This window comes from Odocoileus virginianus, chromosome 9 (assembly GCF_023699985.2).
Source record: "Odocoileus virginianus isolate 20LAN1187 ecotype Illinois chromosome 9, Ovbor_1.2, whole genome shotgun sequence".
Lineage (NCBI taxonomy): Eukaryota > Metazoa > Chordata > Mammalia > Artiodactyla > Cervidae > Odocoileus > Odocoileus virginianus.
Window position 1 is genome coordinate 56,760,429 of NC_069682.1, and position 18,917 is coordinate 56,779,345.

An 18,917-nucleotide genomic window follows, 5' to 3' on the forward strand; every position below is an offset into this window, starting at 1 on the left:
CTCAGAAACTAAGGAAGGAGCAGAGCAAGGACTGAGGTTCCGGTGGTAAGCTTTGTTGTTAAATAATGCACTGCTTCCCTCCTAGTTGGTAAAAGCTACCATGCCAAGCCCTCAGGTGTCTCCCCCTTCACTTGCAGCTTCCTGTGTCTGGTCTAGGGATTTCCAGATCCTTCTCACACCAGAAACTAAAGAGTTAACACCTGGCACAGCAGGAAGCCGCCAAGACTATGCTCAGGCTCCAGGCTTCAAACGTCTTCTGAGGTTAAGTAATTTAGGGGTTTGGGGGGGGCTTGGTTTTTATTATTATTATTATTGTTATTATCATTTTTGGTTGTTCTGAGTCTTGCATGCACATGGCACTCAGGCTTCTCTAGTTGCAGCTCATTGGGCTTTGTTGCCCTGTAGCATGTGGGGTCTTAGTTCCCTGAACCCATGTCCCCTGCATTGGACTTTGCTTTCACAAAATCCTCATGGTCCTTTCCATCTGAGCAGACTCTTGAAATATTAACATAGAAGATAAATGAACATAGAAAAATCCTTTCACTCTCAGCAGGCTCTGTCCTTCAAGCCAAATGTACTATCCCATTCTGAACACCAGAAGCTTGTTGTTAACTCTATTATTTACTAATTATTACCATTACTTAATTCTTGTTATCATTACTCTTAACTCTACCTTTCTTTTTTTCATCCCTTCTATAAACTCCTAACCTCCTGATAGTACCATTATCCCCATTTTATAGATGAGGAATCTGGAAAGACTTATGGAAGCTGAGTAATTTTTCTGGAGTTAAAGTGAAAGTGTTACAGGCTGGACCAGAACCATTTTCAGTGGCTATTAGTGCCCACTCTCCTTGGGCAATTCACTTCCCTCCATCAACCATCCTTCCATCCCTCCCACACTCTGGACCTCCCTGACCCCTCACTCCAGCCCTGGGGGTGGCGAGGCAATGACAACAGGAGACAGCTGACAGCTTGCATTTTACTGGAGGGCAAGGGTGTCAGTCCCAGAACCAGCTAAACCTTTCCGGTCTTGACAGGCTTGAGTCCGTAAGGCAGACAGCACAAGGTGGCATCAGGGCACAGGTGCATGTAGGTTTCATACTTCGTGCAGTAAGTCCGGCAGGCCCCTTGGCCATTCCAACACCGTTTGAATTCACTTCTCCCTATGCAGAGGAGGGCCCAGGGTCACAGAGCCACCCAGGGGGTGCAAGTTAGATCACTGGTCACAGATATTACTACAGAACAGGATCACCGATTAGACCACTGGCCACAAGGTTGAACACATGCCACCAGTTAGCTCTTAGACTGTGGCCATAGAGCAGCCTTCAGATCATAAGTTGAGCCACAGAACAAGAGCTATGACCATAGGTCAAGGGTCAGACTAGAGGTAACAGGCTAGACCAAGAGTCATAGATAAAACAACCTGTTACAATTTAAACCACAGATCTCAGTCCAGTTTAACCCATTCGTCACAATTTAGACCACTGGTTACAAGTCAAAGACAAATTTCTCGTCCACGTTAACCCACACCCCAAATACACTCTAAGCACTTTTCATAACAGCAGTATTCAATTACAGTTTGTCTTGTTATATTCCCAGCATATGAGTAAGGAAATTGAGGCACAGACAGGTTAACAACTTTGTCCAAGGTCACACAGTCATCTGGCTCCAGAGTCCACATTTGTAACCATTATTCAAACTGTATTTTATACATAGGGACCTGTTTAATGTTAAGATTTAGTGAAGAAATTTCCAAAAAAAATGGGCCATGAAAAAGTTAAGGCTTTGGGTCAATATCCCTTCCAAAGGTCTTTGGTCACAGCGTGGGGGGACGAGGGGCAGCTCCTTCATTTATTCATTCAGCAAACGTGGGGCACTGGGAGTACACAGGGACAAGGTGGCCATGCTCTCAAGGAACTTTCAGTCAACTGGGAAAAGGGGATTAAAACTCAAGCAAATAAATACAATAAGTAGAGTTGCAGTATGTGTCCTGAAATAAGTGATCAGGGTGCTGTGATGCAATTAGGACAGGTGTGGGAAGTGAGGACAGAGGAGGACCACTTAGATGGGTCTGTTACAGTGCTATTTCCAGATATATGACCCAGAAACTCAGAAGAACTGGGGTTGAGTGGGATGTGGGGGAGGGAAGCTTGCCTGCCTCTCCCTGGATTAAAAGACATCCCAAGGAATCCTCCCATGATCCCCTGGGCCTACCCATAAGTGTTATTCAGCCCATCATGTCCTGCCAAGGTAGAGAATTTTACAATGATACAGAGCTGGTATCAAAATCTCTATGAGACAAAGAACCCACACTCTGAAGAGGGCATGCAGTGCAATGGTTAACAGTTTGGTGTGAACCCAGCTCAGACTCCCTGGGTCCAAATCCCAGCTATGCCACTTCCCAGATGAGTGACCTTGGCCTCAGATTCTTCATCTGTACACCTCCCTTTCAGAGGGTACAGTGCCAGGCACATAGTACATGTTCAATAAATGGAAAGGTTTATCAGTATGACAGCTTAGAGAGTTGGAGCACCTAGGGCTCACTCTGGTCAACCCCTCTCATTTCAGATAAAGAAGGGGAGGGATTTGCCCGACTTCTCCTCACCAGTAAGTGGTGGGTCTGGAACCAGAACTCAAGACCTTGACTCTCAGGTGAGATCAGTTCCTACAACAACTGATCTTCACATATCATTGCATTTCAACCTTCCAACAATCCTGAGATACAGAGGTTATTATTTTCTGCTCTATGATCTGCTCGCCCCTCCTCATATCTTGGACTTCACCCTTCTCCACTTCTCTCCTTTTGCTCCGCTCCCTGGCCTCCCTGGCCTTCTCACCGCTCCTCCAGCACGCCTATCGCCTCCTGCCTCCCTGGTTCTTGCTGCTCCTTCTGCCTGCAATGATCTCCTTTGTATTCTCACTGTAGTCAGATCTCTGCTCATGCTTCCCCCACATAAAAGATCTGAAATTCACTTCAAAATAGTTCACTGAGGAAGAGGCAGCAGGTGAATAACAAAACAGCACGGGTTCAAGTTGATAACTGTTGAAGTTGGGTGATAGATACATGTGAGTTTTTATACTATTTTTTTTATTTATGCTTGAAAATTTCTAAAAATAAAAAGGGTTCTTTTAAAAACACTACATTATTTTCTATTTTTGTATAAGTTTAAATTTTTCCATAATAAACAGATTTTTAACTTGCCGTGTTCATTGTATTATTCTCGCTACTTTCATGTAAACTTGAAATGTTCCAAAATAAAAAGCGTTTTTAAAAAAAAAAGGATCAGAGCCCCTTCTCACCACCCCATCAGCGCTTCCATCACTCTCCCCAAGCACCTGACACATAGCCCCTTGTCTCGCTTTTATTCTTCATAGTACTTACCTCTACCTAACATATTATATGTTTATTTGGTTATTTTCTGTCTCTACTGACTAAAATATCAGCTCCATGAAAGCAAGAACATTGTTTGCTTTCACTACTTGATTCCCAGAAATCGTAATAGTGCCTGGCACACAGTAAATATTTTCATAATGAATATTTGTTGAGTGAATCCCATTTTTAAACTGAGGAAACTGAAGTGCAGGCTGATTTAGCAACTCACTCTAAACTGCCCAGCAAAGTCAGTGGTGAGGCCAGAACTTAAACACTGATCTAGGCCTCCTCTATCCCCCAGCAGCTGAGAATCTGTCCTTCATTTCTATACACACATACACACACACACACACACGGGTGATGTTACCTGTCGGCACATGACCCAGGACCAAGAGAGCCACAAGAAGCAGAAGCCGCTGTGTCATGGCCACAGGGTGCTGGAGGGGGCAGGGGAGCACTGGGGGGAGCACAAGAGAAGAGGAACCACGAACGCTGAGTCTTGCTGCCTGTGGATCAGCCTTTATTGGGCTGCAGATCAAGGCAAGGGTGTGGGCAGCAGGAGACCTAAGTGGGAGTCTGAGGCCTTGTGGTTCCAAGGATATAGCTGGATCTTAGCCAGCTATGTAGGGAACTGATCAACCATACCGTCTGCAGGTTGCTGAGCTCTGAAGCTGGGGACAGAATGTCTTGAAGCAATGTCCTGGGGTCAGAACCTGGACAGCTTCCCCACTTGAGAGGGGGGGCAATACCCAGGGCTTGTTAGAAATGGAACTCCTCAAGGTCAATCCAAATGCAGTGAATCAAAAGTTCTGGGGGTGAAGCCCAGCAAGCTATGGTGTAACAAGTCCTCCAGGTGAATTTATGCACCACTAAAGCTTGTGGACATGAGTTTGAGTAAACTCCGGGAGTTGGTGATGGACAGAGAGGCCTGGCGAGATGCGATTCATGGGGTCGCAAAGAGTCGGACACGACTGAGCAACTGAACTGAATTGAACTGAAAGCTTGAGGACCACTGAGATAATACATGTACAGAACTCATAACAGTGTCTGGTACCTAGGCACCTGAGTTGCATCTTGAAAGATGAGTAGAGGGAAGGGCATTCCAGTCTGAAGGAACAGAATGTGGCTAAAAGAGTATTAGCTAGAGCAAAGGATTTGTTCAGAGAGACTAGAAATGGTGTTGCAGAGGACCAGAGCCAGAGCACAATGGGCCTTGAATGCCAAGTTCAGGCTTCTATTTGGTAGACAGCTCTAAGTTTTGTAGTAACAGTGTAACCTGTTCGGACTCTAGTTTTGAATAAAGAAGTGAAAGTTACTCAGTCATATCCAACTCTTTGTGACCCCATAGACTATACAGTCCATGGAATTCTCCAGGTCAGAATACTGGAGTGGGTAGACGTTCCCTTCTCCAGGAGTTCTTCCCAACCCAGGGATTGAACCCAGGTCTCCCGCACTGCAGGCAGACTCTTTGCCAGCTGAGCCACAAGGGAAGCCCAAGAATACTGGAGTGGGTAGCCTATCCCTACTCCAGTGAATCTTTCCAACTCAGGGATCGAACTGGGGTCTCCTGCATTGCAGGCAGATTCTTTACCAACTGAGATATCAGGGAAGCCCTTGAATAAAGAAACTGAAACCCAAAGAAGGGAAGTGACTTGCCTAAGGCCATAGAGCAATAGAGTTGCAGAGATGGGACTCAAAGTTGTCTCAGTCTCACTGGTGGTCTAGTGGCTAAGACTCCTAACTCCCATTGCAGGGGGCCCAGGTTCAATCCCTGGTCAGTTGTGGACACAGCAGGGGAAGCAGAGGATGGGATGAATTGAGAAAGTAGCATTGACATATATCCACTGCTATGTGTAAATAGACAGCTAGTGGGAAGTTGCTATATAACAACAGGGAACCCAACCTGGCGCTCTGTGATGACCTAGATTAGGGGTGGGAGAGAGGTTCAGGAGGGGGGCATATATATAATTATGACTGATTCATGTTGTTGTACGGCAGAAAACAACACAACATTGTATGGCAATTATCCTCCAATTAAAAATAAATAAAAGAGTTTTACCCCAGTTTAAAAAAAAATCCCTGGCCAGGGAGTGAAAGTCGTTCACTTGTGTCTGACTTTGCGACCCCATGGACTGACTATACAGTCCATGGAATTCTCCAAGCCAGAACACTGTCATTCCTTGTGCCACTCAGGATCTTTAGCATTTGGACCCAACTAAAGATCCCAAATGGCACAAGGAATGAAGATGGAAGATTCTGCAGGCCGCAACTAAGACCTGGCACAGCCAAATAAATAAATAAATGTTTCAAAAGTTGTGTTACTCCCAAGCAATGCTATACCACTCACAGCCCATCTTGTAGGTAGCAAAGGGAAGCTTAGAGGGCCAAGCCACAGAAGGAAACCAGGTGTGGGGGGTGGGGGGGCACAGTTCAGCATCTGCCCAAAGCCCTGCAGGGGCTGAGCGAGTCTGCCAGGCTGCTGTGGGAGCTGCCCTGAGCTGGACACCTGGACCCCCTCAGCCATGACAATGAGGCCTACCTACAGGCACAGCCTGGTCCGTATGGAGTCCACAGGCGTACCTACCCTAGTCTATCATGACCTAAAAGGAAGCACCTGCTCAAAGACCCATGGATGGCCAAACCACAAGTTTCCTACAGGCAACTTCTCTTCTATACGAAGTTCCCAATGGCACTTTTCTCCTCCTACAGGCCTAGGAAAACTGGAGGGGGTGGGGAGAAGCACAGACCATGATAGACAGGGACAGTACACAGAGATCTGAGTGCTAGGCCCAGGTAAGCCACACTATGTTTATCCTTGTAGTGTGGTATCAGGATTAAGTGAGCTAATAATCTAGGCAACGTGCTCAAACCATGCCAGGCCCAGCACAAGAGTTCAGTAAGGACTTCCCTGGTGGTCCAGTGGTTAGCAATCCACCTGCCAATGCAGGCAACACAGGTTAGATCGCTGGTCCAGGAAGATTCCACATGCTGCGGAGCAACTAAGTCTGAGTTGCACCTCAACTACTGAGTCAGAGCTCTAGAGTCCTCAAGCTGGAACTCCTGAAGCCTGGGAACCTAGAGCCCATGCTCTGCAACAAGAGAAGCCACTGCCACTAGAGTTGCCCCACCCTCCACAACTAGAGGAAGCCCATTACAGCAACAGAGACCCAGCGAAACCAAAAATAAATAAATACTTTTTTTAAAAGGTTCAGTAAATATTCATCAAGTAGGGGACAGCCATTCTTCTGGGCACAGGACAGCCCTAGCTGCATAAGGGGCACGTACTTTAGAATTTGTTGAATGAATGAATGATCAAAACAAGACATTCAGAACCCTGCAGGGCAGAATTCCTGGGCTCCCTCCGCCCCCCAACCCCCTTCCAAAATTAATTCTCCATCCAAAGCAGTTACTCAAAGTGGGGTCTATGAACTCTGCATCATCAGGCTCAGTTAACCATCTGTTTAAAATGCAGATGTTCAAACCTCTCTACAGGACTGCTGAATCTGTCTTTCTTGCATGGTGGGACCAGGAATCCAAATATTTAACAAGTTTCCCAAGGGGTTTTTGTGAAGATTAGACGACCGTATAGCCAAAGCTGTGGGTTTTCCAGTAGTCATGTATGGATGTGAGAGTTGGAACATGATGAAGGCTGAGCTGAAGAACTGATGCTTTTGAATTGTGGTGTTGGAGAAGACTTTTTTTGGCTGTGCTTAGTCTCAGTTGCTGCAAGGGCTTTTCTCTAGTTGCAGTGGGCAGGGGCGACTCTCCAGTTGCGGTGCATGGGCTTCTCATTGTGCAGGCTTTTCTTGTTCCAGCGTATGAGCTCTAGGGCAGGGGAGCATCAGGGGTCAGTGGCTTGCGAGCTCTAGCATGGTGGCTCGGTAGTTATGGTGTATGGGTTTAGCTGCTCCACAGCATGTGGGATCCTCCCAGATCAGGGATCAAACCCGAGTCTCCTGCCTTGGCAGGCAGATGCTTTCCTACTGAGTCATCAGGGAAGCCCTGGAGAAGACTCTTGAGAGTCCCTTGGACTTCAAGGAGATCAAACCAGTCAATCCTAAAGGAAATCAACCCTGATCACTCACTGGAAGGACTGATGCTGAAGCTCCAATACTTTGGTCACCTGATATGAAGAGCAGACTCATAGGAAAAAGATTCTGATGCTGGAAAAGACTGAACGCAAAAGAAGCGGGCGGCAGAGGATGAGCTGGTTAGACAGCATCATCAGACTGGACATGAATTTGAGCAAACTCTGGGAGATAGTGAAGGACAGGAGGGCCTGGCGTGCTACAGTCCATGAGGTCGCAGAGTCCCGCATGACTTAGCAACTGAACGAGAACAACAACAAAGAGTTGGTCACCCCACTGATGGAGTGGATAGATGTGGATGCAAAGCGGATCCAGGTTCAGGAATCTGGGACCTGTGTCCTTGCACTCTTATTCCCCGCTCCCTGGCAAGGAACTTAAAGCGATGGGTCAGCGGAGTTCTGCAAAAACTCATTCAGCAGCCAAAGCCGTGGGGCGGAGACCCCGGGGCTGCCCTAATGGGGCGGGGCTGGACGGGGCGGGGTCGCGGCTCCTCCCCGGCCCAGGCGGCTGGGCGGGACCCGGCCGAGGGGCTGCGCGGCGAGGCAGTGGTACAGCCTGGAGCACCCGGCAGCTGCGGCCGCCGAGGACCCTGGATCCCTCCCCACTCCAAGGTAAAGGCCCACGCAGCCCGCCACCAACTTAGTCGAGTTGGAGCGGAGTTCTCCAAGGCGTCTGTTGGGAGGGAGGGGGGCGGAAGGGTTCTGCTGCGCAAGCTGGGAGGAGGAGGGGGCCCTCGAACCCGCCCCCCGGGGTGAGGGTCCCCGGATCTGGGGTCGGGAGAGCTAGATAGCCTAGGAACCCTCCTGGGATCTGGGGACTCACACCCAGGACCCTCGAGACTGAGGAAGCTCGGACTCTGGGAATGCCATGCCCTCCTGGGCTCTGTGGGTCTCCTCTCCACCCACCCCCCTCCCCTCCGGGACCCCTTCTTGTCACCAGACCTGGGGTCTGGCTGCCTCCGAGCCCCGCCCTCCAACAGCAGCTGGAGGCCGTCGTGCCAGTCGCTCCTGAATTTTTCACGGAGGGGGCGGGCCGGACACGCTGTTCCCATGGCACCGGGGCTCTCAGGTTTCAGCCGGACGGAACCCCCCCCGCCCCCTCCCCCCCCCGCTCCGCCAGACCCCCAGTCTTTGGCAGTACGGATTTGTCCTCCCGGGCCTCTTCCTCAGCTCTCCTGGGATGCCGCAGAAGTGAATTCCCCACCCCACCCCACCCCGCCCCCAACCAAGGGGCTCTCAACCCTCCTTGTATTCCCCAGCCCCAGTCCAACCGTGGGGAAGCGGAGAAGGGGGCAATTCAGGGGTCTTTCATGAACGTGGGTCTCCTGTTCTGAATGCAGGGGCAGCTCTGTGTGCATGCTTGTGTGGACATCCTGTCTCCCTGCTGCCCTTCTGCCTGTGTGTCTGGGGGGAGTGGGTCGTCCTCAGAGCATAGGAAGTGGCCTCTGGGTGTGTATGCGTGTGTGTGTTCACACGCACTCACCCCTCCCGGCCTGACCCAAGTTCACTCTGGGCCTGAAGCCAGAAAGCCCCCATCTGGAGGATCTGAGGTGCCGCCTCCTCCCATCCGAACAAGAAAGGGCTCTGGAGGAAGCCTGCGCAGCAGTTCATCAGGACTCTACAGAAGGGGCTCAGAGCACCTCACCTGGCTCACCACCCACTCCCACTTCTTGCAGAAGGAAGGAAGGAAGGAAACCCCCCTTCCCAAGGATGACCCTAAATACTCAGCAAGAAGCAAAGACCCCCCTGCGTCGCCGAGCCAGCACTCCACTGCCCCTATCCGCCCGGGGCCACCAGCCTGGCCTTCTGGGCACAGCACCTTCTACACAGTCCCAGCATCCCCGACTGGGCCAGTCAGTCTCCCTCAACGCCCCTACCTGGCAACCTTCACCTGCCCCCAACGGCTGGTCCTCTGAATCCAGCGACTCTGAAAGCTCTTGGGAGGCCCTCTATCGCGTGGTCCTGCTCGGAGATCCTGGTGTCGGGAAGACCAGTCTGGCCAGTCTCTTTGCAGGGAAGCAAGAGAGGGACCTCCACGAACAGCTGGGAGGTAGGGAGCCTGTGGGCTGGGCTGGGTTGTGGTCAAAGGAGTCAAATCCCTGTCATCTGGGACATAAGGCTGCCAAGAACTTATTACAACTCCTGCCCTGCTCAAACCTAAGGGGCGTCATTCACCCAAGCTGGGAAGTGAATGAGGCCCCCTGGAGCTGTGCAGCTGGAGAAGGAAATGGCAACCCACTCCAGTGTTCTTGCCTAGAGAGTCCCAGGGACGGGGGAGCCTGGTGGGCTGCCGTCTCTGGAGTCGCACAGAATCTGACACTACTGAAGCGACTTAGCAGCAGCAGCGGCAGAGCTGTGGAGGGCATAACCCGCACAAAGATCTATAGGAGGGGGAATTCCTTGAATAGCGGCTAAGACGTTTGCTAATTTCTCATGGCTGAGAGGTGTGTGCTTCATTTTCATGTCATAAGGGAAGCAATTCTGAATTCCACAAGTCCCAGTTATAAAGAAACAGTGGACTTTCTCCCAACTCTCAGACCCTACCAGCCCCACAGACAACCATCCATATCCATCATGATCTGCAGCCAAACCGAAATCCTGCCCCAAATGGAAATTCCCAGATTCTAAGTTTTGGGCCCTGGGTTCCTCTACTCCCAAAAGGTGCAGTGAACTGAGAGGGCTTGGGGGTCCCAGGATGATGGGGATCAGGGACAAGACAGAACAAATGAAGATGGATCCCTTCAGGGCTGGTGGAATGGACCCAGGATGAGTGTGTGTGTGGAGTGGGCAGGGGGAGGGGAGGCTTAACCGCAGAGATGAGGTGGAGACACTCTGACCAGGCCCTTTCTCCAGCCTGGGTCGTGCAGAGTGAGAACTTGTATGAAAGGTCTATACATGTACACCGGTATGTACAACAGATGGGAAGACGGAGGTCTAGAGAGAGTGGCATGACCTTCTTGAAGCACACACTAAGCCAGGGACGGAGCAGGACTGGGAGAATTCCCAGCCCCACTTTCACCCCACTGCTCCACATCTGTTCAGTCAAACAAACCAACAAAAGCTTTCTCAGCACCAACTATGTGCCTGGTACTGTGCTGGGAGCTGGGGAGCCAGGACTCCTCCTGGCCTCTGTTGACCCATCAGGAGGAACAGACGTCAAACAAGTATGGTGAACACTTCAAGGAGAAGTGGAGGGTGTGATGTGACCGAAAAGAGGGGTTAGGAAGGGCTACCCCCATCCCCAGGCCTGCGTCTCCTCCCTGAAACCCAGCTTTCTTCTTTTGCAGAAGATGTATACGAGAGGACACTCACAGTGGATGGAGAAGACACCACACTGCTGGTCATGGACACCTGGGAGGCTGAGAAGCTGGTATGGCACAGCAGGCAGGATTTGGGGGGAGGGGTGCTGAGGAAGATCTCCTGGAGATACGGCAACCCACTCCAGTATTCTTGCCTGGGAGAATCCCATGGATAGAGGAGCCTGGCGGGCTACCGTCCCTGGGGTCGCACGGAGTCCAACACGACTGAGCGACCAAGCCGAGCAGCAGTGCTGAGGCTAGTACCAGACTCCTGTCTTCTCGTAGGACACCCAGAGCAGGGATGGGGCAGGGCCCATCCTCAGCTCCTCATGCAGCTGTGAGCGGTACCCAAACCCACAGCTCCTCAGCAGCCTTTCCAACCAAAGCCAGAAGAACCTAATGACCCTGACCCTCTTCTCAGTCTATTCATCCCCTCCTGATAGCATCCCAGGATGTGCTTCTACCCCTGCAAACCTCCTCTCATGAGCACCTTCATCCCACTTCACCCAGTCACATTGCACAGAGGAGGGAACACCCCCCCACACACACACTGCCGTTCCTTTGTCTTACACATAGGCTTTCTGCAATTGGCTTACCCTCGCTGAGCTTCAATTTTCTCACTTGATAAATGGGTGGTTCATTCCTGCCTTCCTTACCAGCTAGTTTTGTTTTCTTTTTTTTAAACATTCTTATGCAGTTTCACAGAGAAGGCAATGGCACCCCACTCCAGTACTCTTGCCTGGAAAATCCCATGGACGGGGGAGCCTGGTGGGCTGCAGTCCACGGGGTCACGAAGAGTCAGACATGACTGAGCGACTTCACTTTCACTTTTCACTTTTATGCATTAGAGAAGGAAATGGCAACCCACTCCAGTATTCTTGCCTGGAGAATCCCAGGGATGGGGTCACACAGAGTCGGACACGACTGAAGTGACTTAGCAGTAGCAGCAGTATGTAGTTTCACAGAGGTAAGCACAGTTTGGAGCATGAAAAAATTGGTGAACATGAGTGAAGAATTAGCAATAAAGATAATTCTTATTAATCATAACTTGGTAGCTAGTGAAAAAAAAGGACACCAAGGATGTCCCTCACTAGCCCATTCCAAAGCAGAAAGAGAGCATCAGGCAAGGACATGTCCCCAGTATGCTTTTCTTATCTTGTTGGGAGTTCTTTTCTTCTTGCTATACAGGTATGCTCACTGTAGAACCCTGAAGAAATACAACTAAGCAAAGAGAAGGATCCAAAAATCACCTGGATCCCATCTCTCTAAGGCGTAGGCCCCTCCCCTAACACTCAGGGAGGCCCTGTCCACAGAGTGGGGCTTAGAGGGACAGTGTTGGGTCATTGACAAGAATGGCTGACAGCTCCAGTGATAGGCCCAAATTTAGGGATGAAGGAGCTATGGGACCAATTCCTTTTCACCAGCATAAAAGGAAACCCAGGTCCAAATGAACATCATAATAATGATGATGATTCTCCTAAGAGCAACTGACACTGATGGAACACCCTCTTCTTAAGTGTCAGCCCCGAGTGCTAAGCACTAGACATATATATTATGACATTCGGTCAAGACAAAAACTTGAGTGAGTGTACTTCTGATTCTCATTCTATTGATGAGGAAATCAAAAGCTCAGAGAGGTTAAGTAACATGTCCAAAGTTCTCAGAGAGCAAGTAGGATTCAAACTCAGATCTATAAGACCCCAAAGTTTGCACTCTTTTTAAAAATATTTGTTTATTTATTTGTTTTGACTGTGCATTGGCTTTCTCTAGTTACAACAAGTGGGGCTGCTCTTCACTGCAGTGAGTGGGCTTCTTATTGTGGTGGCTTCTCTTATTGTGGAGCACAGGCTCTAGGTGCAAGGGCTTCAGTAGTTGCGGCACACAGGCTCAGCTGCCCTTCGGCCTGTGGGGTCTTCCTGGATTAGGGATCAAACCTGTGTCCCCTGCATTAGCAGGTGGATTCTTAACTACTGGACCATCAGGGAAATCCAAGTTGGTGCTCTTATGCACTAGGACTGCCCCTTTCTATCCCCACTGGGAGCATCACCTTCTGAACCTCCATCCAAGGTTCTACTCCTTCACTTGTTCATTAAGAAATACTGGTTGGTCCACACCTCAACCAAGGCAAGGGGAGGGCCAGGTGTGCAAGGCCCACCCCAGGGTTTCATCTTGGGTCCCTGTGGCCCCATTGCACATCGCCAGCCTTGGGGTCAACCAGGTGGCGGCAGCCTTCAGGGTCCCATATACTTCTGCCCCAGTGAAAAGCCTTCGGGATCCAGTGGCTGATTCATACCCCAAGCTATTTATTAAATAAAGAATAGAGGGAGGGAAGGAAAGAGGGAAGAGTGAGAGAAGGAGGGAAGGAGGGAGAAAGAAAGAAACATTGGTGGATATATACCATGGGCCAGGACACTGGAGACCTAGGAGTGAATAAAGCAGACAAGTCCTCTGGCCTCATGGAGCTCACAGACTAGTGTCTGGAGAGGGTCCACTTTTGGGATACAGTTGAGAATCCTATGGGGCAGAGTCCAGGGACTTAAGAAGAGTGATCAGTCTAAGAGTCCCATGTGGAAGACAGAGTAGGAAGAATACTGGACTAGATGGCAGGAATTGGAATTCTACGCCCAACTGTTGTGTGGCCTAAGAAAGTGTTTTCTTCTCGTCTGGCCTTTGGTTTCCCTGCAGATTCCCTGGCCAGTGTCTGTGAAGGCATTTTCCAAAGAGGGTCCATGCAGCAGCAGCCTTATTGAAATAAGCATCCATTCTTTCCATCCTTGGGTTAAATGATATTTTTTTATGTCAGAGAGGCAAAATCTGACAGGATTGGGAGGACTGTTGGTTCAACCAATAGTACCTTAGCCTTGCTGTCTATCAGGGTCACCTGGAGGGTATTAAAAATTAGATTCTCAAGTCTCACCCCAGACCTAATGAAACAGAACCTATAAAAGTGGGGTTCTGAATCTACATTTTTAATCAACCTTCAAGGGGTTCTTACCTACTAATCTATGTACCAACCAGCTTTTGTGACCCTAACACATAGCAAATCCTTCATAAATAAATATGTGCAATGAGTGAATGAATGAATGGTCAAGACCCACCCTCTCATTCTACAGATGAAAAAACAGATTCAGAGACAGAAAGGAACCTGTCCATAGTCAAAGCTAAGAACCCAGAATGAGAACCCACATCTGTCTGACTCAGTTCAGAGTTATCTGGGAAGGATCAGCATGACTGTTGAGAACTTACCCGCTTTGACAATAATGGATACCGATGCCTCCCTACTTATCTACTTTATTTGGTTATCAGAAAACTTTCCTGGCTTCTTTTCCCCTAATAAACAAGGCTTCCACCACACTCTGCATCTCCCACTCCTGCCCACCATCTTCCCTGCTGCTCAGCCTGCTCATCCTTTCTAACCCCACTTACCAGGCTACTTAGAAGCCCTCTCACACTCTGCCCAGTTGAGTTCTTCTGGTCTACCCCTGCCTCAAGCCCCATGGCTCCTGCAGCCACTTGCCTATGCCTCTCTGAATGGTACGTATCACACTGCATTATATCTCCATTTCCATAGCATCCCTTCCTGATCATGAGCTTTTGGAGGGCAGGAACTGTATCTCATTAAACACTTAGAAAGCTCGTACCCAGGTGGTTCAGTCTGAGTGCTATCCCTGTCAAAAGACCATTATCCAAAACAGAGTATCAAAATTATTTCAGTTCTTCCCTTTCTTTGTCAAACATCTTGAAAGGACTCCACTTTTTAAAATGACCCTTGCCTCTCACCCACACCCTTCCGTCACACCCACCGTTGCTCCTCCAACTCTCCAAGACTATCCAGAAAAAGTCCTCCCCTAGAAGACAGCCTTCTGTCCTCACTTCTGTCCCTTCCTTTCTCTCTTAACTCTGGACTGCAAAAGGTCAAAAGAACTGTCCAGCAAGACCAGACCCTCCTCAAACCAGACAAAAGAGCTAAACAGGCAAAGCCAGAATGCTCCTCAGAAGGAACAGGAACCAAATAAATCTTTTGTCTCCGATGTCCTGCCTATGTGTGTGAGAAAGTCGCTCAGTTGTGTCCTACTCTTTGTGACCCCATAGACTGTAGCCAGGCTCCTTGTCCATGGAATTCTCCAGACCAGAATACTGGAGTAGGTAGCCTTTCCCTTCTTCAGGGGATCTTCTCAACCCAGAGATCAAACCGAGATCTCCCGTGTTGCAGGCGGATTCTTTACCATCTGAGCCACTAGGGAATCACAAGAATACTGGAGTGAGTAGCCTATTCCTTCTCCAGCGGATCTTCCTGACCCAGGAATCAAACCGGGGTCTCCTGCATTGCAGGCAGGTTCTTTACCAGCTGAGCAACCAGGGAAGCCCCTCTGTCCCGCCTATAGAAGGAATCAATGAACGAGAGAATGGAGCGAAGTAGTGCCATTTTTCAAGCAAAGAAACTGCAGCTCAGAGAGGACTGGTGGTTTCCCAAGGTGACTCAGGAAATTATGGCAGAATTTGCCCCCCAGTCTGTCCAAAGTATAAACCTCAGCCCCATCCCACCCGTTAGACCATGCCAGCCTTCCTTTCTCAGCTAGGGCCTCAGTACCCTCTGATTCCCTGCCCTGCAGGATGAAAGCTGGAGCCAGGAGTCCTGCCTGCAGGTGGGCAGTGCCTACGTCATCGTGTACTCCATCGCAGACAGGGGCAGCTTCGAGAGTGCCTCTGAGCTCCGCATCCAGCTTCGGCGCACGCATCAGGCGGACCATGTGCCCATCATTCTGGTGGGCAACAAGGCAGATCTGGCACGCTGCCGAGAAGTCTCCGTGGAAGGTGAGCCCTCCACCCTCCTTCCCCGCCTTTCTCTCAGCCCCACCGTCACTGTGTTTCCTCCAGCGCTCTTCCTCTCAGTAACTGGTGCTGCACCGCCCACCTCTGTCCCACCCCACCCCGTCCCCCCAGCCACCTCCATCCTACATCTATTTGCCTAAACCTGAAAGCTAGAAACCATTTTTGCCTCCTCTCTCACTTCCTCTAACCAGTCCCCAAATCCTGTCAAGTCTGCTTCCCTTAACCCCACATTCCCTCCCCCTGCCATGCCCACAACCTCTGCCCCATCCTGGCATCTCCACTTTAGCCTGGGCCAACCCCTATACTTCTCTGTCCCCATTCCATGGGTTCTCCCCACCAGTTGCCGGAGTTCTCCAGAACTAGAGTGGACTTTGTCACTTCTCTGCCTAAAAATTCCCTTATGTGCCCCAGTGCCCTTAGTCAGAGACACAATTCACCAGGCATGAGAGGCCCAGTGCCTATAAACTTTTCAGGGACTTACATCTGAGACCTGAAAAAGACAATTATTGGCTCCAAAATAGTTAGAAAATTATAAATTCAAATTTCACAGAGTTTTGTCTACAAAACATAATATTTTTCAGCCAGCAACTGCAAACCAAAATGTTTAAAGTTATATTTAAATTGTATTTAAAGTGGGATGGAGAATATTTTAATATGATTGATGTATCAGGTGAGACAGATACAGGTCTTTCTCAAGGTACTGAGACCCTGACTGAGGAAGAAGGGCTGGGATGATCTAACTAGTAGGATGGGAATGAGGTTTATACTTTACACAGATCAGGGGGCAAATGCTGCCATAATTCCCTGTGTCACCTTGGGAAAATCCCAAGATACAGATCTTAAAATGGTCCTACTCATAGGGAAAAATCTGAAAACTATGGAAACTGAGACCCAGAGCAGGGAAGCCAGTTCCACAAGGTCACCAGCCACTGAGGACTAGACCCCAGGGCCCTACATCCAGTCCGGTGGCATCCTACAGCTGGAAGACCATATGCTTTATAAGAAGACATCCCTAAATTCTGCAACTTGACCCCCAGGAGATTGTATTAAATTGCAGGTTCCAAGCCTCACCTACAGAATCAGAATCTCTGTGGCTGGGCTCAGCAATCTTGCATTTTAACAAACTCCCCCAGATAATTCTGATTAGACCCCTTCCCTGGCATTCAAGACTCTTCTGTGGGACCTAACTGCTCCGAACCTCCCTGTCTTCCCAGCCTCATTTCTCCCACCAGTATCAATCACTAGCCTGTGAACTAACTCCTCAAAGCCAGATTTATGTGAGTCCCCTGGCATGGAGCACGAGGTATGGGGAAAGGAAAAACTGTGCTTCCTGGTTGAAATTGACCACACCTTCTGCTACCTTTATCTCCTTTTTCCGATTGTGGCTTTGTCCTGGCTTATCTGACCCCGCCCCCTCAGAGGGCCGCGCCTGCGCTGTGGTGTTCGACTGCAAGTTCATCGAGACGTCAGCCACGCTGCAGCACAACGTAGCAGAGCTCTTCGAAGGCGTGGTGCGCCAACTGCGTTTGCGCCGCCGGGACTGCGCAGCCCGGGAGCCGCCCGCACCCAGAAGAAGGGCGAGCCTGGGGCAGCGTGCTCGACGCTTCCTGGCTCGCTTGACAGCCCGCAGCGCACGTCGCCGGGCTCTCAAGGCCCGCTCCAAGTCCTGCCACAACCTGGCCGTGCTCTGAGGTCGCCCACCCGCCCTCCAAAGGGTGACGAGACACTGGGGTGCGTTCTAGGCTCCACTAGCACCACCGAGGGGCAGAGTCTTGGTGGTTAGAGTGTGTATCGTGGGTCTTGGCCACCCGCTGCCCCAAGGGACAGAGCATCACCCCAGCCACAGCTTCACGGACCTCTCTGCCCTAGGGAAGTGATGGACAGACTACGGGGCCAAAGCCTAAATTGGGTTTTTTATGCGGTGGGTGTCTTTTTGTAAAAAAAAAAAAAAATAAACAACGAAAAACTCTTTTGTCCTTGGGCTCTGGCCAACCCTCAGAAATGCCCCCCACAATAAACCAGACCAGAAGGATCTCCTGTCTGAGTGTCCAGACCTCTTCTTTGGGGCTCGTCCAGGTGTCTCCATGTCCTGCTTGCCCATGTACAGACTGGTTTAGCCTGCTGACCTGGGTGTCAGGGTAGGGGCTTCCCTGGTGGCCCAGAATCTGCTTGAAATTCAGGAGGCCCGGGTTTGATCCTTGGGTCAGGAAGATCCCCTGGAAAGGGGAATGGCAACCCACTCCAGTTTTCTTGCCTGGAGATTTCCACCCATGGTCCCAAAGAGTTGGACAAGACTCTTGAGCGACTAACTTTCACTTTCTGGGTATCAGGGTTAGTCAGTAAGATCACTGGACAAATTGTATATTCAGGCTCCTCCCGGAACTGCTGGGCACAGCCCTTGCCCCACAACTCTGAGGGAGACCTAGTGGAGCACAAGCAACCACAGTGCAGTGTGATAACCTCCTATTTTCTCATTAATCCATTTTTTAGTTTATATTCACAAAATATTCTCTGAAAGGAATTTTAGCCTGCACCCTAATAATATAATAGCTGGTGTTTGTTGGGAGCTGACTGGATACAAAGCTGTCACAATTAATCTTCACAACCCATGTTTAACTAGCTAGAAAACAGAGGAACAAACAGTGAAGGCTTAATGCTGCAGATCACACAGCTGCTGTAAATGAAGTTGCCAGAATTCAATCCAGGCTTGTGAGACTAGAAGGCTGGGCCCAATTTACCCATAGTTCTCTTGGTGGTGGTGGTGTTCAGTCACTAGTGTTCAACTCTTTATGACCCCATAGACTGCAGCACGCCAGGCGTCCTTGTCCCTCACATCTCCCACCGTTCTCTAGGAGAATGTGACAAAAAACTATAGACTCTCAAGGAAATGGACTTTCAAACACAGTTTTGCATACAATATAAAGGGGGTGGGTAGACTCCATGAAATTCAATCCGCTAATCCCCAGGATGGACCTGCAATGTAATCCAACTCACTCATTTTTGCAGCTGTGGAAATTGAAGCCCAGAGAGGTGAAGTGAGTGCCCCAGAGCCACCCAGCCAGTGAGAGTAAGGACCAGACCCCAGGGCCCAGCCTTCTCCTACGTCTGTGTGAGAAGTAGGAGGGAGTGAAGCTTCCAGTCTGGGTGGGGATGGGCCTTGGGGGTCAGGTCAGGAGTTTCCAGCCTAAGGGGAGGTGGTGTCACACTACTTTGAGAGGAGAACAAGATGCAAACGGTTTGGACCATTGTGTCCCTGATGCCTGACACCCCTGCCCCCGTCCAGCTGCCTGCTCAGATGCCTCAGCCACGCACGTGGGCCAAGTCC

General features: G+C 49.9%; 2 protein-coding genes across 3 annotated transcripts; one reads left to right on the top strand and one right to left on the bottom strand.

The window, feature by feature from the left end:
- Positions 1–965: 965 nt before the first annotated feature.
- On the bottom strand, positions 966–3,798 carry DEFB124 (defensin beta 124). Its single transcript, XM_020916097.2, has 2 exons — positions 3,741–3,798; positions 966–1,163 (listed from the first exon to the last, which is right to left on the bottom strand). Exons 1-2 carry the CDS (start codon positions 3,796–3,798, stop codon positions 1,015–1,017), a joined length of 207 nt encoding a protein of 68 aa, XP_020771756.1. The 3' UTR covers positions 966–1,014.
- A 4,191-nt stretch (positions 3,799–7,989) lies between these two features.
- REM1 (RRAD and GEM like GTPase 1) lies at positions 7,990–17,624 on the top strand. Of its 2 annotated transcripts, none has more exons than XM_020916095.2 (5): positions 7,990–8,072; positions 8,982–9,510; positions 10,748–10,830; positions 15,373–15,574; positions 17,012–17,624. In XM_020916095.2, exons 2-5 carry the CDS (start codon positions 9,171–9,173, stop codon positions 17,281–17,283), a joined length of 897 nt encoding a protein of 298 aa, XP_020771754.1. In that variant the 5' UTR covers positions 7,990–8,072; positions 8,982–9,170; the 3' UTR covers positions 17,284–17,624. The 2 variants fall into 2 exon arrangements, with proteins under 2 accessions (XP_020771754.1, XP_020771753.1); XM_020916094.2 differs by having other exon boundaries at positions 9,137–9,510.
- The last annotated feature ends 1,293 nt before the right edge of the window (positions 17,625–18,917 follow it).

Excerpts from the sequence above, each read along its gene's own strand:
- DEFB124 (XM_020916097.2), bottom strand. The coding sequence starts at position 3,798 with ATGACACAGCGGCTTCTGCTTCTTGTGGCTCTCTTGGTCCTGGGTCAT. Across the intron at positions 1,164-3,740 it reads CCTGGGTCATGTGCCGACAG|GGAGAAGTGAATTCAAACGG; the intron begins GTAACATCACCC and ends TCCTCTGCATAG.
- REM1 (XM_020916095.2), top strand. The coding sequence starts at position 9,171 with ATGACCCTAAATACTCAGCAAGAAGCAAAGACCCCCCTGCGTCGCCGA. Across the intron at positions 9,511-10,747 it reads CCTCCACGAACAGCTGGGAG|AAGATGTATACGAGAGGACA; the intron begins GTAGGGAGCCTG and ends CTTCTTTTGCAG. Across the intron at positions 10,831-15,372 it reads CCTGGGAGGCTGAGAAGCTG|GATGAAAGCTGGAGCCAGGA; the intron begins GTATGGCACAGC and ends CCTGCCCTGCAG.